Raw genomic sequence first — 16,321 nt, forward strand, 5'->3', positions numbered from 1 at the left:
ATTTTTTATAAAAATGGTGACTCGCGGGCGCTAGATGCCAGTTGACTGTAGCGGCCGTCAACGCGTTCAGTCTGAACTTAGTAGCGAATTAGAGCTGCCGGCTGTCACATGCAGCCAGTTATCCTGTCGACGCTTGGCGGTGCGTCGTTGCGTGTAAAACGCGTTCGATTGTTTAAACCGCTATTTTGTCTCCCTTTTGCTTTTACTATTCGATTTTTTGATTATAATCGGTTCGAATCGACCAACAGAAGTCTGATTATCGACATGACATGCATCGGCACGCGATGGCAGTGCCGTAGTTGCGGTTGGAATGGAACAGGACAAGGCCGCGTAGGCGCATCGTTATGAAAGGAAGCAGTCGTCCGTGAATATAAACTGAACGTCCTATCTTGACATTATATACATTGCACTCTGAAGGATTGGTGAACTTCGGTTATTAAATGTTCATAGGAAACACAGGAAGTGTCAATTATCGAAAGGCGTTGTACATTCGAGGTAAGAGGCAAAAAGGAAACGCTTTTATTCTGGATCCTATTTCATACAAGATATTTAGGGAATAAAAGATTGGCACTATTCAAGAACTATTAAAGAAAAAACGCATCAAATACAAGGAACATACGTCTATTGTGTGTCGTTAAAACTACCCGCGTGAAAGAAGTGAAGTTCATGAATGTATTGGTGAAAATTGGGGAGGATCGTTGTTGGTACGTGACGACAAAGAGGGTGCTTCGGTATCAGTAATTGTGAATAGAAGGGCAATCCTTGTCGCAGTGAAAAGTGAACAAGAAAGAAAAAAAGAAGTATATAAAGCCTGGTATATATCCGTCGGCACAGCGTGCCGGCGTTTTCAAGTGCTAGTAACCGTGGACGCGGTTACGTAGCCACCGTATAAGCCGCGCGGGGTTAGTTAGTGCGTGAATGTATTGGAAGCAGTGGCCACGTCTTTCTCGTCGTCGTCATCGTTGTAATCGCCGTGAAAACGGTGTTACATTGTGGAAATTGCCAAAAACGCTACATCATCGATGGCCCGCGCGATTTTTCAACGGCATCCGTGATCGCGGCACGACGAAAACGTCGTCAAGAATGCGGCGGATGTCATTTACTCGTCCCAAAAGGATGGCGGGCTTTCAGATTATCATTCGAATTGATAGGTACGGAAGAATCGAATAATCACAAAACGAGAGAGAAAGAAGACATCAAAGTGGTGAGGTGAGCTAGGAGTCCCGGAGGTTAGGCCTCCGAATGTTTAGGATTTTTGCTTGAAAATGAACTCCATGATATATACCCTCTACGGGTTTGCGATATTTTTCATGATATTCTGGTCAGTGATGTGGATTGTTCATGTATTGGCACTGATTGCTGGTCACTGGAAACTACATCGTAAAATTACTCAAGTACCAACCTACGAAACGCCCTTACCCGGTGTATCAATCATAAAACCACTGATGGGCGTTGATCCGAATTTATTCAGTAATTTAGAGACATTTTTCACCATGCAATATCCACGTTACGAATTATTATTTTGTGTGGAAGATGATTCGGATCCTGTGTTAATGTTAGTGCGTAAATTGATTGAGAAGTATCCAGAAGTGGACGCAAAACTTTTTATCGGTGGCTGTAATGTAGGTGTAAATCCAAAGATCAACAATATGCAACCAGCATACGAGGCGGCCAAGCATGAGTTTGTGTTGATCAGTGACAGTGGTATCAAGATGAAAGAGGATACACTCTTGGATATGATTAATTACATGACTGACAATGTTGCATTGGTACATCAAATGCCGTTTACCTGTGATCGTGAAGGTTTTGCCGCAGCATACGAGAAAATCTTTTTTGGTACCGTACAATCGCGTATGTATCTTGCCGCCGATTTACTTAGGATAAACTGTCATACCGGTATGTCAGCTTTATTGAGGAAAGCGCCAATTGACGAGGTCGGTGGATTAAAGACATTCGGTGTATATTTAGCAGAGGACTTTTTCTATGCAAAGTCATTGACCGATCGTGGTTGGCGTATCACAGTGTCATCGCAGCCAGCGTTACAGAATAGCGGTCATTGTGAGCTACATTCATTTCAGGCGAGATTACGAAGGTGGGCAAAGCTCAGGGTAGCTATGTTGCCTACCATGATTGTTCTGGAGCCACTTAGCGAGTGTTTAGTATTAGGTGCCTGTGCTTCCTGGGCAGCCAGCGTACTTTTTGAGTGGGACTCCCTTGTTTTCTATTTAGTACACATACTTTTGTGGTTCATGTTCGATTGGACGCTATTGAGCGTCGTGCAAAATGGCCCATTACCGTTCAATAAATTAGAATTTGTATGTGGATGGTTACTGAGCGAAATCACCAGGCCTTATCTTTTCCTTCAGGCAGTTCTAGATCCTCTGATACAATGGCGATCGCGCGTTTATAAGCTCAGGTGGGGTGGAGTCGCAGAAGAGGTTAAGGCAAAAGTGAAATATTGAAATATCGTGAAAAATACGTTCTTAATTTTTTTCTTTTCTTTCTTTCTTTTCTCTTTTTCGTCATTCTTTCCTTGTTTTTTATATGTATATACATTCATATACAGATCAACATCCACATCAAGCTATACGCGTGGGTGTTTTGTAATATCTGATATATTATGCTATTACGCATATAGTACTTATTACGTTAGGATGAGAAAAAAATATGTCATATACACAAGAAATGTATTAAACAGAAATATCCGTGCGCGCGTGTACACATATACGTACATATATATGATATGTTTACATAAAATAGTAATCACAACATGGATGTATGCACGTGCAAAGTCATTTTTCAATTATTCTGCATATCATCTCTGCTAGTTGGTTCTTAACGATATGCTTATTTTTTGTGCAATGTTCTTTGGAAAAAATATAGCATAAAAAAATAAAACATTTTTTATTTATGATAGGTTAGAAAAAGAAAAGATATAGTAAATAATAATTAATGTACATATATATAATCTTATTTTTTTAAGATCATTGTCCGAAACGGATAATCTTTATTGCAGTCGTTATTGCAGTATATTCAGCGCAAAATTATTAATACATTCTAATGAAATGATTTCTAAAAAAAAAAAAATATGATTGCGCAGGTTTCGCGATCAATTTAATATTTTATTGGTATTGTCATTATCAGAATATTTTCATGTTCGTTATCTTTATTATTGAAGTATTAATGTTAATATTGTTTTTGATTTGTAAATAAATGTTTATTTTTTTCAATATTTGACATTTGAAAATTATATAATAAAAATAAGAAATTTTTAATGAGAAATTTTTTATAATTAAATAAAGTATCGATATTTTTGATTATAGACAAAATTTGAATTTATAAGAAGATTAAATTCATTTTTTTTTATCATTTTCGAGCCAATGAATGGAAAGAAATTTTTACTGACATTTTTGTTTAATACCGGATAAATGTCCATTTTCATTTCACTTATTGAACATATATAAAAGAAAAGATATCAATACTTCATGAAAAAAAGATATCAAATTATATCAAAGATATGTTATAAAAAAAAATTTCAAAATTGATAAGAATCGAAAATAATATTCAATTAATTTTGTCTTTTACAAGAAAAAAAATTGGTTTAAAAATAAAGATTATATCATATTATTTAATCATATATTTCTAGAAAAAAGTTTTCTAAAAAAAATTAATGTTTTTTACATGATATTTTTCTCGATCTTAAATTTCTAAGTCTAATTTAACTCTGCTGATGCTGTAATTTATCGTTTACGTAACGTATTACCTACATAATATATAGTACATATGTCCATGTGCGTTTATTGCATATATTCATAACACGCTGATCAATTTCGTTGATTGATCTTTAATACTGAAAAGATTAAGAGATTTTGAAAAATCTAGTCTAATATAAATAATTCGAAATAAAATTTCACTGATTGTGAGCGTCTGTGGTACTATCCATGTTTAAATAAATGTTACTTGCTTTTTTTCTATATTCTTTATTCGTCACGAATTTCGCGAAAATTATGAACTTTGCAACATTTCAAACGAAGGTATCGACCCTTTATTCTCTCTTTATGAATTAGTGAGAATTGTATTTGTTTGCGACCAATGTTAATTATATTGTTTTCTTTTATTGCTTCATATATTTTAATTATTCACACAACGCAATCAACAAAAAAATAGTTCTCATGCTATTTAATTAAAAGTAAAATCATAATGCCATTTGTTTAATTAAGATTTTCTTGCGTTTAGCAAAGTCATGTTAGCAATGAAAATGACATTTAGTTTGAAATTATTTATTTTAATGCATTTATAAAAATTAACTATGTTTTTATTTTTAATAAGTATAAATATATATTTAATAGGTAATCTTAATGAATTGTGACAATAAAATAATTATTCGAAAATTAATTAATAAAATAAAAATATAAATTTCTTATTTATTATCTAACAAAAAATGAAAGGTGAAGGGTCGAAATAATACGAAAATCTGTATCAAAAGATGTTATATAAGCTTAGATTTGTATTTTCCGCTTCTCAGTATTTTTAATTAATTAATTTTTAGTGAATAAATTATTTAATTTATCGAAAAATGTTTGACAAAACGTCTTTCATTAATCATTATTGTTATTTTAGGAAAATGTAAATATAGACAATATTCGCAGATTCTTCTAATTCGCGGAAGATTTAAACATATCTAATGCCGTAGAATATTATCGGATTTGATGAAAAGTTGCAGATTTAGCAAGTTTTTTGCGCAAGGAGTGAAGCGATGCCGCTTAACGATAAAAATGAATCTAAAGCTTTTGAACCCTGACACTTTCATCAGTGAAGTGGTCAATTAATTGTGATATTTATACTGTCCCGTTCCACTACAGGACCAATAATTGTTTAACCCATGCCTCGTTGTGCTTAAACGAAATAGTGTATGCGTTTAATTAACAGCAATTCCAACCATACAATTTCGACTAGATGGGAGCCATTGTGATTTTTGGACCGTAATAGCCTGTAAATGATCATTATAAATTATCGACTTACAATTCGATTTAGAGCTTGTATTTCAATTCGATGAGTTTGAAATGACTTCATAGAGTGAAACATCCAACATTCGATTTTTAGGATTTTGATATTTTGTATTAAAATTTCCTAAAATTCTTCACTTGATTGTATATACAAGTTTGTATTACAAGTTGATTTAACAAGACACGATTATGACAAGAAATATCGATCAGAATACGTACGAAAAAATTTTTTAATACGAAGAAGTCAGTGTTTTCTTTTCTGCAATTTTTTTACAAATATTTGAAATGTCCACAAAAATATCACTAGTCGATAATTTAATTTCGTACCATAACCTCATTTATTCGAATAATAAAATTCCCATATCGCGTTACTTACTGTAACCTAATATTTACTACTCGACAATTTCACTTCGTTAATGTAAAAAATAAGAGACGAGAAACTTCCAAAAAGTTTTATTCAAATCGATAATCGGGATTAAATCGAATACCGTTTATTTTCGTGCAAAGAACTCGTTGACTCGCGGAATGAGGGATCAATTGTGTCAGTTAGATTTCCCCTTGCGAATTACCTGGTGTTTTCATACCGATAGAACACGGAATATCGGCTATTCATATCGCTTTTATTATGATTTATCGAAAGTTAAATGATTATTCCTTCCTTCCTTCTGTTGCCGATTCGCATATATTTTCCATTCGATATTTCTCAAGCGATTTAAATTTTCGAAATCACTATTTAATTATCCATAAAAGCACGTCATTTTTAAAATTTACGATTAAAGAAAAGAAAAAAAAAAAATAGATAAAAAGAAAAATCGTCGAATATAATCGTCGAAATAGGAATAGTGGAAAGAAATATACATCTTATTTTTAAGAATAAATCAAGTGAATTAGATTATTTCAACGAAAAAGAAGGGGAAAAATGGGACAATATCGAGAATAATCTCGCAGCCGAAATTTCTGGAAGATTGCTTTGCGCAAAAAGAAGTTCTTTTTAGAATCTATCGTGTTATCTTCTTGATGTGATTAAAATTAAATTGAATCAACGTAAATTTTATTGGTAAAGCGAAAAGAAAACATTTATTTATATTTCTCATAAAAATATATACATATATTTTCTCTGTATTAATAATTAATGCACATCTTTTAAATTATATAATTGTATTTTACAATTATATCAAAATCTCAGATATGGCTTATTTCATATGAAATGTATTGTGAAATTTTTTTTTTTCTAATTTATTTTTATAATTTCAACGTGCTGATTAAAACGATATGTTCAACAGAAGAAGAATCATTATTTCTATATTCATTTTTATATATAACAATTTGAAAACAATGGATCATATTCTATATATATAATATACGAAAGATTCTAACCTGTCGTTCGAACAGACATCTTTTTTTCATTATAAAATTTCACTTAATTTCGATTAATTATTGAATTCCCTGATAATTTAGAACGATTCAAATTACAAGTGTAAGCCTATTTTTAAACGAATTATCTTTTATGGGACAATATGATAGACTGTATATTTTTGTATACAAAATATGCTATTTGAAATCCTTGTTTAAACGAATTTTATTAAGTGTTTTAAAAGTTTCGTGTTCGATGATGACAACTGTATTAAATTTCCAATAATCTTATCAGAGACAATGTTCTTTTTAATATCCTTATCATTTGCACATATTGCATAAAAAACTTTTTTCTAATAATTTATCGATCGTATCGATCGATATATCTAATCCTTAATTTTAAACATATCTAATTTTATCTTGACTTCAAAATGTGTAATTCAATTTTATAACCAATGTCAAAATTATTATTATATTATATTATTATATTATTTTATTCAAAATTTAAAAAAAAAATATGTCATTGTCCATGCTCTTGTTAATTTTTTTTTTTTAGAAACTAATAAAGATATTCCATTTATTTTTCCCTCTAATTTAATGTTTCATAGAAATTAATTTTTTTTAACGCGATATTCGAGACAACATTTGTTAGAAAGGAACTTAACCTAATTTTACATTTTTTTTTTGTGGCGATAATGAAAGATTTGTTAGTGTTCTTTCCAGAAAGATTAAAGGAATGCTAAATGAAAACACTTTTTCCACAAACTTAGAAAAACCTGGACTTGAAGTATCATTATGCAAGTGCGTTTAACGAAGGAGCAATAATAACGATTAATACAACAAGTGGCCATCAGATGGCATTATTTTTCCTGCAGTAGAAAAGATTTTCAGTATTTTTCTTATGGAGATAATTTATTGTTTCTTTTTTTTTATTTTTATTTTTTTTTATTTATTTATTTATTTTTTTTTTTTTGTAAATACATTTTTCGTGATCGAAAATAACTGATCGTTATTTCATGTAAGATAATGAGATAATTTTATTTTTCCTCAATGATTCACTATCTTTTTATTTGAACGTATCATATAAATTATACAATGACGTATGTTCGTGATTCATATAGGCATCTATATATTCTTTTATGTAATACAAGTTTTATCGTATTTAATGTTTACTTATAAACAAGGTCATCGTTGTTTTATATGCGATGGAGATTTCAAATAATTTTAAAAAATTTTAAATTATCTCTCGATATTATCTCTTTTTCACCTTTTCGAGGATCGCTCGTCAATTTTTTATAAATGAGTTATTTAACAAGTTTTATTTAACAAAACAAATTTAACAAAACGAACGAATAAGTTGTTAAAAATTTAATGTAGAACATCTTTTACGGAGAGACAGAGGATGACGCTGAATGTGTCTAGGTTAATAATAAATTAACGTGATACATAATAATTGTGTACGCGTTAAACAGTACCATGACTCACGACGTGAAATCTCTCACTTCCCTCTCTTTCTTTCGCTCGCCGACAGATAAAATATCTTTTTCAGTACTTTTTAAAATAATATTAGCTAAAAAATATTTCTGAAATTCGTTATCAATTGCACGCCTTTTAGAAATTTATTCGTTTAGTCAAAAATATTTCAGGAAATTTTTAATTTAAGAGATTAAACATCTAAATGACATTTCGCTCGGTAAATTACACTTTATATTAATTACACTCATAATAAATGAGAGCAGAGAATTTTTTAATTATGAATGTCACAAACTTTTGATGAGACATTAATTATCTTTACACATAAAACAATATTTTATAAAATTCTAATTCCTAAATTTTTGATTCTTGAAATTCTTATTTTTGAAAATGAAGAAAGAATTTTCTATTTTATATTAAAATAATTGAATACTTTCATAATTGTAATTGTAATTAATAAAATGTATCCACAGTTGGTAACATTGAAAATAATTCTTCGTAATACTAGGGAAATTACGTGTAATTATACATAACGGATAAAATCAACAATTTTTTTGAAAAAAATAACAAGTTACTGTTGAACAATAATATCTACATTATCTTTATCAATTCTTTGTCGATTCGCCTTCTCGTAATACAATCATGTTACACATGTAAGAATACTTATTTACTATCATTACATAATTGAATGAATATTTCTCTGTTGTACGTAGCTCACTCTTTCCACCAATAAGTATCGCATGATAAAAACACCTGACAAACACCTGGTCAATCCTGACTAACAAGCAAGAGTCGGAAATACGGTTATTCCATTTTGCGATAAATAAAACTTAACAGATCAAATGAAATCATTTTCATGTTATCTCGATGACTAAACAACGGAGAATTTCGTAACATCGATTTTATCTTATTATCAATTCCTTCCTAGTATTTTATCATCTACAATTCGATCGTTATTTCAAGCTAATCTCTTCTGAATCATATCTATGAACATTCGGATTAAAAATTATTTAATCAATTTAAAACATCAAATTCAATGTAAAATATTTTATTAAATTGAAAATATTTATTACCAAATTTCTCGATTCGTTATTGCAACGAATAATCGATAATTTTAAAACGTATCAAATTACGAATCAAATGTTTATAACGTGGAAGTTTAACTATTTAAAAAAAGGTGCGATCTTGGGGAGAAAAGTTCGGCTAATAACGTCGTAGAAATTGCTTCGAGCGTTTTTTGAATGCGAAAAATGTTGACACTGGGCTGACATTTGGAACTTTCATTGAAGATGCTGTGCAGTTCATTAATTCTTTTCAAAGGATTCTTCGAGATTCAGTTCTGATTTTGAATTCAAAATAAATGACCGAAATTGTTATGAAAAAAAAAAAAAAAAATTAATTCTGTCCAAGCGATAGCGTAGAAACATGGGCAAACGAGCGTTCGATTCGCATCGTAACGGATGAATCATCGAAGGGACACGCCAGACGATGAGAACAATACGAAGAGCAGGGTTGGCTCACTTATATATGGGGATAGCACGCGAATCAATTGAAAACATACCATACGTTTTAGTTATTAGTTATTGCTTATTTGTTCAATTCGTAATTTTAGTGGAATCAAATTATTATTTTGTTTATAATATTAACATAATGAAAAAAAAATAAATAAATAAATAGATAAAACGAAATAAAAGTTAGATTAAAATATTTAACTTAAAAAATTACAAGGCAGAAAAAAAAAAGATTCGTGATCGAAAGAAAGTTATTTTTACGTTCTAATTCTCATTTCGAAATTGTAGATGAAATTGGAATTTCGTATATCGAGCATATGCCAGTTGTGAAATTTCCCTTTCTGAAATCTATGTATATTTCAAATCAACAACGCGGCAATGTTCAAAGTTTTCGATGCGTTATTTCGCGCGATCGATTTCAAGGTCCGTGGTTCATTCTTTCGAGAAGAGGAAGCTGACCTCAAGGTTCTTCAAGTGCACTGCACTCGAAAACACTCGACTCTCTCGGTTTAAGTTTGTGAACTCGCCATCATTGATCTCCGTTCGATGAAGAAAGGCCGTTGACCGATTTGATGCTATTCTGCCATTTATTTCGCGAAAAAAATTGTTCTCTTTTAACAATTTCACTATACTATAATTTTATCGTGAGAAATGAATCATTAAGAATCGTGGAAAAATCATTAAGAATAGAAAATACTTTATACAATATGATTATGATATTTTATTTATGTTACACTTATCTTTGTGACCCTTATTCTGTATGAGTTATGTAATAATAATTATCGTCAACGAGGCTTGTTTTATCACGGTCGATAATAAAAGCATTATATGTATATTTTAAAGTTTCAAATTCACGAGCATAGATTGATGATAAAATATGGAAAACTAACAAAGATTATCTATTATTTTTACATATTATTAATAACGAATATGAATTTAAATTTAAAAAATTAATTATAGATTAAAAGTGCAATTTAATCTTTTTGTTTTAAAAGCATACATATTTCAACAAAACATTATTGAAGTGAAAGATCGAGGCAATGTTGAACATAAATAAATTATATTTATATCTGGAGAACTTAGATTATTCTACTTTTCGTTGTCATTGAGAAATTGGAACGGTAATCACAAAGAATCCTTGATCAGCTTTTCTCTCTTTTTTTTTTTTCTAACTATTCCATTGACATGAATTTTTATTATTATATATATACATATATATGTATAATTTCAGTAATGTGCAATGAAATTGAACAAAAGAATTTATCTTTCATAATAAAATTAGATTTATTTTTTAAATATTGGAATTTAAAAATTTATTTATAGTAAAATTTATAATAAAGTAAAATTTGTTGTGGATATTTCGCAATAAATTTTTAATATAGACATGCAAAAGCTGAGAATGCAGAGAAGATATGGACTGAAATGTATACGTACCTCGTAAACATCGAGTACAGTTCTGACTCAGACCTAACCTGTCTACTTAACTCAAGCATAATTTATACGCATAATTTAAAGCAAGTATATTATATTTGTGCATTTGATTAAGTATTATTCAATTTATATATATATATATATATATATATATATATATATATATATTTTATACGTAGATTAAAAATGTCATATTACTTAACCTAAAAATCTCTAATTTATTTTATTCTTATCTACAATCTAAATTTAATTTGATGCACAATTTGAACATTCAGATATCGTGAACAATCTGACAATGAGTATCACGTGCGCACGCATATATGCATAATACGTATATGACATTAATTAGCTAGGAAGAATTTTATGCGTTTTTATATATTCTTTGTTATATTTCCTTTTCTTTTTTTTAATATAATGAATCACGCGATTATACCGTACGATCGATCGCATAAACATGGAGGATTCAGAACTTTCGAAATTTATTCGAAATTAATGTATATTTTTGTCCAATGGACACTAGTTATCAGTCGATATGGAAGTGATAAATTTTTTTTAATTGTGATGTTTCAAATTTCATTTCGAATATATATCGTTGTGTTTTATCGTTTCTTTTGATAATCTAATTTTTTTTTTTTTTGTGATATGATGATTCGAAAAATCATCATTTGTGTTTATTTATATTAAATTGGAACGAATGAAAAAAAATTGAAAGGATCAATTTATCACTTCAATGAGACATTTAGACCAATTTTCAAAGCTTGCAACCACTCTCTAATGATACTTCGATAAAAATTTTACAAACGTATCTCAAATATGCTAAAATGCATCATATAGAATTTTTTGTATTTATGTTTTTTCTTCTGTTATAATAAAAATAAAAAAAATGAAAAATCGACCAGTAGTTCGTAAATGTGTACGATGGAAGAGATATACTTAAGAGAGATCCAAAATGTGGCCAAGCGGAAGCAGCTGTGATCTGCTTAAATAGGATTTCCGCGCCTTATGTAATATATGTCATCGCGAAACGTCGCTGCGTCGATAGACGTACATTTTATCGATTGATTTGTGTTTGACCTAGTGGTGCGAACCGATTTGAATTCATATATTAATTTTTAAAGTTTTTATATATGTCCAATTAATTTGATTTTATACATGTGTATCATATACATATAATATAATTATTAATGTATAGTATTAATACAGATATTATTAATAATAATATGAAAAAAATTATTAATAATATCGATATCATTAATGATTATAAGGATTTATTATATAGATATGTATATACATATAAGAACGCATCAAAGACTTATTGTTATTTTTACTTAAGTCTATTTTTTTATAGTGTTTTTTCCTTTGGCGCCACCTGGTACATTATTTAAGTATGAACTCGTTAGTCTAACTAGTCATTTGTTCAAAATTTCGTTCGTGTATCATATCACTTCTTCCCGCGAATCGTTTTAAATCTTAGGCGGAATCAAATGGCATTGTGTCCGGCCGAGGTTTAAAAGTTTAAAGGGAAACGACGCCCACGCGTTTTATCGGACAATTTAAATGCTGTTTTGCAGTTGAGTATATCCAGGTCAGTAGGAATGTCAGTACGAATGTTCTAAACGCATTTTTCATGCTAAAAGTGACTTTTGTATTTTGATTTTTCCATAAACATTGAAATTAGCCAACTTTAAAATACAAAAAATTTAATAATGGATATTTTTAATTATAAAATTAATCAACGATTATTTTAACGAATTTTTTATGCTATTCTCACTTTTATTTAAAATAAAATATTCCTTTAGTTGAATATATTTAATAAAAATTTGAAGATTTAATTTTCAATATTTATTCAATTTTAAGAGATACATAAATAAATTGGAATCTATAATTAAACATAACTGAGATAATAAATACGAATATAATTTTTTAAATATAATTAAATTAAAATCGTTTCTATAATTTTAATTTAATGTCAATCTTAAAAAAATTTTTTTTTAAAAAGTAGATGAATATAATTCGTATTAAATCCATCAATCTTTGCTCAATTGATAGATCGAGAAATAAGTCGATTCACTCATTTAATGTATAATCAATTGAATTTTCAATTTATTTAATTTAAATTAATTATAAAATAAGAAAATAAAATAAGAATTCGATGATGTAAAGATTGTGATATTATTTCTAATTAGTTTTCCAATTTGGCAAATGTTTCTCTCTTGAACTTGTTCGCGCGCAAATTTGGATCATCTAGAGACTTCTCGGTATAATCCTATTACCGTCATTGACGGTAAGCCGCGTTAAGAGGATTTCAAATCGTGTTATTATGCGTGTGGGCGTCTTGTTTCATTGAACATTCACGTCGAAAGACTTCCTTAAACGTAATCAAAGATATCGTTGTATCGCGCGCTTCATCTCGGTTTGTACATTCTTTCTTGGATCTCACAGGCTGAAAACGTCGGTAGAACGTACAATCGTTTTTATCGGCTATGTATTTGTTTCGTATGCGTGTGCTTATGCTCGTTGCGCCAACTGGTGTAGAACACCATAAGTGTCCAGTTTGCATGAGTTTACTGCCTTCGATTCGCTTGGAAAGGGGGGAAAAAGGAGATCTCATGAATATGGATTCGGCATTTGTTAAGAAGCAGCAATCGATGATTCATCGATACTTTGGAACATGATTCTGTAATCTACGAGAAATACTTTTGCATTTTTGCAGATATTTTTATTGTTGGATTGATTTTAATTAAAAGTTAAGACTATAATAAACAAAATGGTAAAATTAATTATATATTTGACTGTCAATAAATTAACAAATAAAAATTTCCATCATCGAACAGACTGCTTATCGAATATAGAAATATATGATTGCATTGATAATCTATAGTAACGTTACGTTACAAGTGTTCATTATTCCACAATTAAAAATTATTTTCAGTTCCTTTTCATACTGTGATATATTCAGATTTTTCATAAATGGAAAAGTAATATGTAACAATTTTTTTTTTGTTCTTTTTTTTTTTTCTTTTGTAAATAATTTTATTCTTGTTCAAAACGCGTATAAATGTGAACCATATGTTAAAATAGACTTACGAAGCACATATAATCAAATAAGCCGAAAATTCGAATTTTTCTTTCCATCCAATTCCGACGAGGCGGTAAAGCAGAATGTTATGCGTTACTGACGCGGTATGCATAAATGCAGTTGAGAGAGAATATTGCAGGAGGGTAGTTTCGATTTGAAACCAAGATGGAAACGTTCCACCGTTACATTGATTAACACTTTCGCTGCGATATATGAATCACTCGTGGCTTGTACATTAGTCTTACTGTAATTTTTCACTTTTAATGGTAATTCGCTATGCCTCAAGCCGTGATGTGATTTATTACTTAAGATAGTTTCACATATTGTAACTATTACTATAGAAATAACGCGACAAATTACAAAAATTTTCTGTAAAAATCGAACAACAGTTTATCTTCTAAACGAACAAAATTATAAAAATGTACTCGTAGCGAATGTGTTAAATAAAAAACGAACAAAAATTAATATGGTGACTATTGAGCATAGTATATAATACGTACAGTACGTGCGCATATTCTGTAATCATAGCGAATCGTAAAAAACAGAAAAAAAAAAATGCTCAAAAGCGGATATTTGTACGCCATTGAAAGAAAGAAGAGAATATAGAATAAAGGAAATGATGAAAAATGTTTGTAAAAATTTATATCATTAATAAAAAAAAGAACTTATTACTTATTTTAATAAGTTCTAACGCTCTGCTAAATTATGCAATTTTCATTTATCGATATATCTACGTATATATATAATAAATATATATGGAGATCTCATTCTATCAAACAGAAAAGTATGCGAAATTTTTTTATATTCATAAGCGTTCTTTTTAAAACTAAAAAAGCTTTAATGTATTGATTCTTTTTTGATTTTTAAATAAATTTCTTTATTTAAATCTATAAATAATGAATTCTAATGATAAGAAAAAAAAAACGTATTGCTCTATAAATTATAAATTCGTATAATAATTCCGCGAGACTAATTTCTTAATTTTTTTACTGCCAAATAATAAAAGGTTGAGACATCGCGATCGAATGTTGTACACTCTGTTGAGGAAATCGATAGCCGGATGTAATATTTGATAGCAATGTACATACGTATCTACCGTTCGTTGGTGGTGCCTGAAATGTGAAATATCAATGGGGTTGCGTGGATGTGCATTGAGTGTAGCGCGCTGATGCATGTATATACATCGTATCTCTATATGTGTGTATGTACATGTACAAGTATGTGCGATATTTGTAAGTAGGTAATATAAAGACTTAGGCGGACGTTAAGTTGTTTGCCATGAATGTGTGATCTGGGCATTAATAAATTATAATAATTTCGAATTTTTTATACAAAAATTTTCCATTTCCAATTAATAAATGTAAAATAATTTTTTTTTTAATTTCAATTCTCTAAATTTTTATAAAATTTTATTTAACGCTGCCTTTTACTTATATGTCGATGTTTTTATAAATTATTTGTTTAAAAGGGTCGAAGATGTATGTAGAAAAATTTGCGCATGTCTAATGAAAGTATCATAGAATACTGTTTTACCGACACGAACGTCCGCCGAAAATCGAATGTGAACTTTTTTGCGATTTTCTGTACAATATTTTTCCGCAATTTTATTGCACATTCGAATCGCACTCTGGCAGAAAAGAAAAAAAGATATATATATAAAAAAAGACTAATAAATAGAAAAATATTTCGATAAACTTTCAAGATGTTTTTTCAAAATTTTCGATATGTGATTCTTTTAAGCGTAAATTATAATGAGATTAAATGAAAAGAAAAAAAGAGCGCAAATAAAGCATGGGAAAAAAAATGAACGAAATGGTTACTCGCAGTAATTTGTATCGCGCGAAACATTGCCAATTATAGTTTATAATAATTTAATCCAGTGCGTATTAGGCGGATTCAAAATCATTTATCATTTTACTGTGTTTCTCGATCATTATAAAATGACTCTAGAATCCGCCCGTGTTCAAAAGATGATATATACATCATCAAATAATAATAATAATACGTTCAAAAGAATACGTTCAACTGTACATGTTTATTAAAGTACCTGAATGGAAACCACTATCTTGTGTTTTCTCTTCGTCGTAAAGAACAGATCGTGTTCTCACCGCAAGTAAACGATACCATTACATGTATTTTTGAGACTCCTCCCTTTTTTTCGTCTCTTTCGTGTGTTGTGTATGTATACGTGAAACAGTTTTACTACCATCACTTTCTTGTCCTTCAGTTTCTATCCGCAAATGCACTTTTTATGTACATATATCCGAGAGATAAATTTCTCTTTCACTCTTGTTTTTTGTCGTTTTTTTCTATATCGTTTTTATATTGCCAAAAGCATAATTGAATATTTGAATATTTGTTGAATATTTATCACAATAATGAACCAATTTTTTTTCGAAAAAAACGTAAATTTGATAAATGTTCTATAAATGTTTAGTAAAAAGAAGAATTGTTATCTTGAAACTCGT

General features: G+C 29.4%; 1 protein-coding gene across 1 annotated transcript; it reads left to right on the forward strand.

Moving 5' to 3' along the window:
- The first annotated feature begins 117 nt into the window (after window positions 1-117).
- Window positions 118-3,015, forward strand: LOC122718033 (ceramide glucosyltransferase). Its single transcript, XM_043942689.1, has one exon. It carries the CDS (start codon window positions 1,266-1,268, stop codon window positions 2,460-2,462), a length of 1,197 nt encoding a protein of 398 aa, XP_043798624.1. The 5' UTR covers window positions 118-1,265; the 3' UTR covers window positions 2,463-3,015.
- The last annotated feature ends 13,306 nt before the right edge of the window (window positions 3,016-16,321 follow it).

This window comes from Apis laboriosa, unplaced genomic scaffold (genome assembly GCF_014066325.1).
Source record: "Apis laboriosa isolate Shangri-la unplaced genomic scaffold, ASM1406632v1 scaffold5_cov152, whole genome shotgun sequence".
NCBI lineage: Eukaryota > Metazoa > Arthropoda > Insecta > Hymenoptera > Apidae > Apis > Apis laboriosa.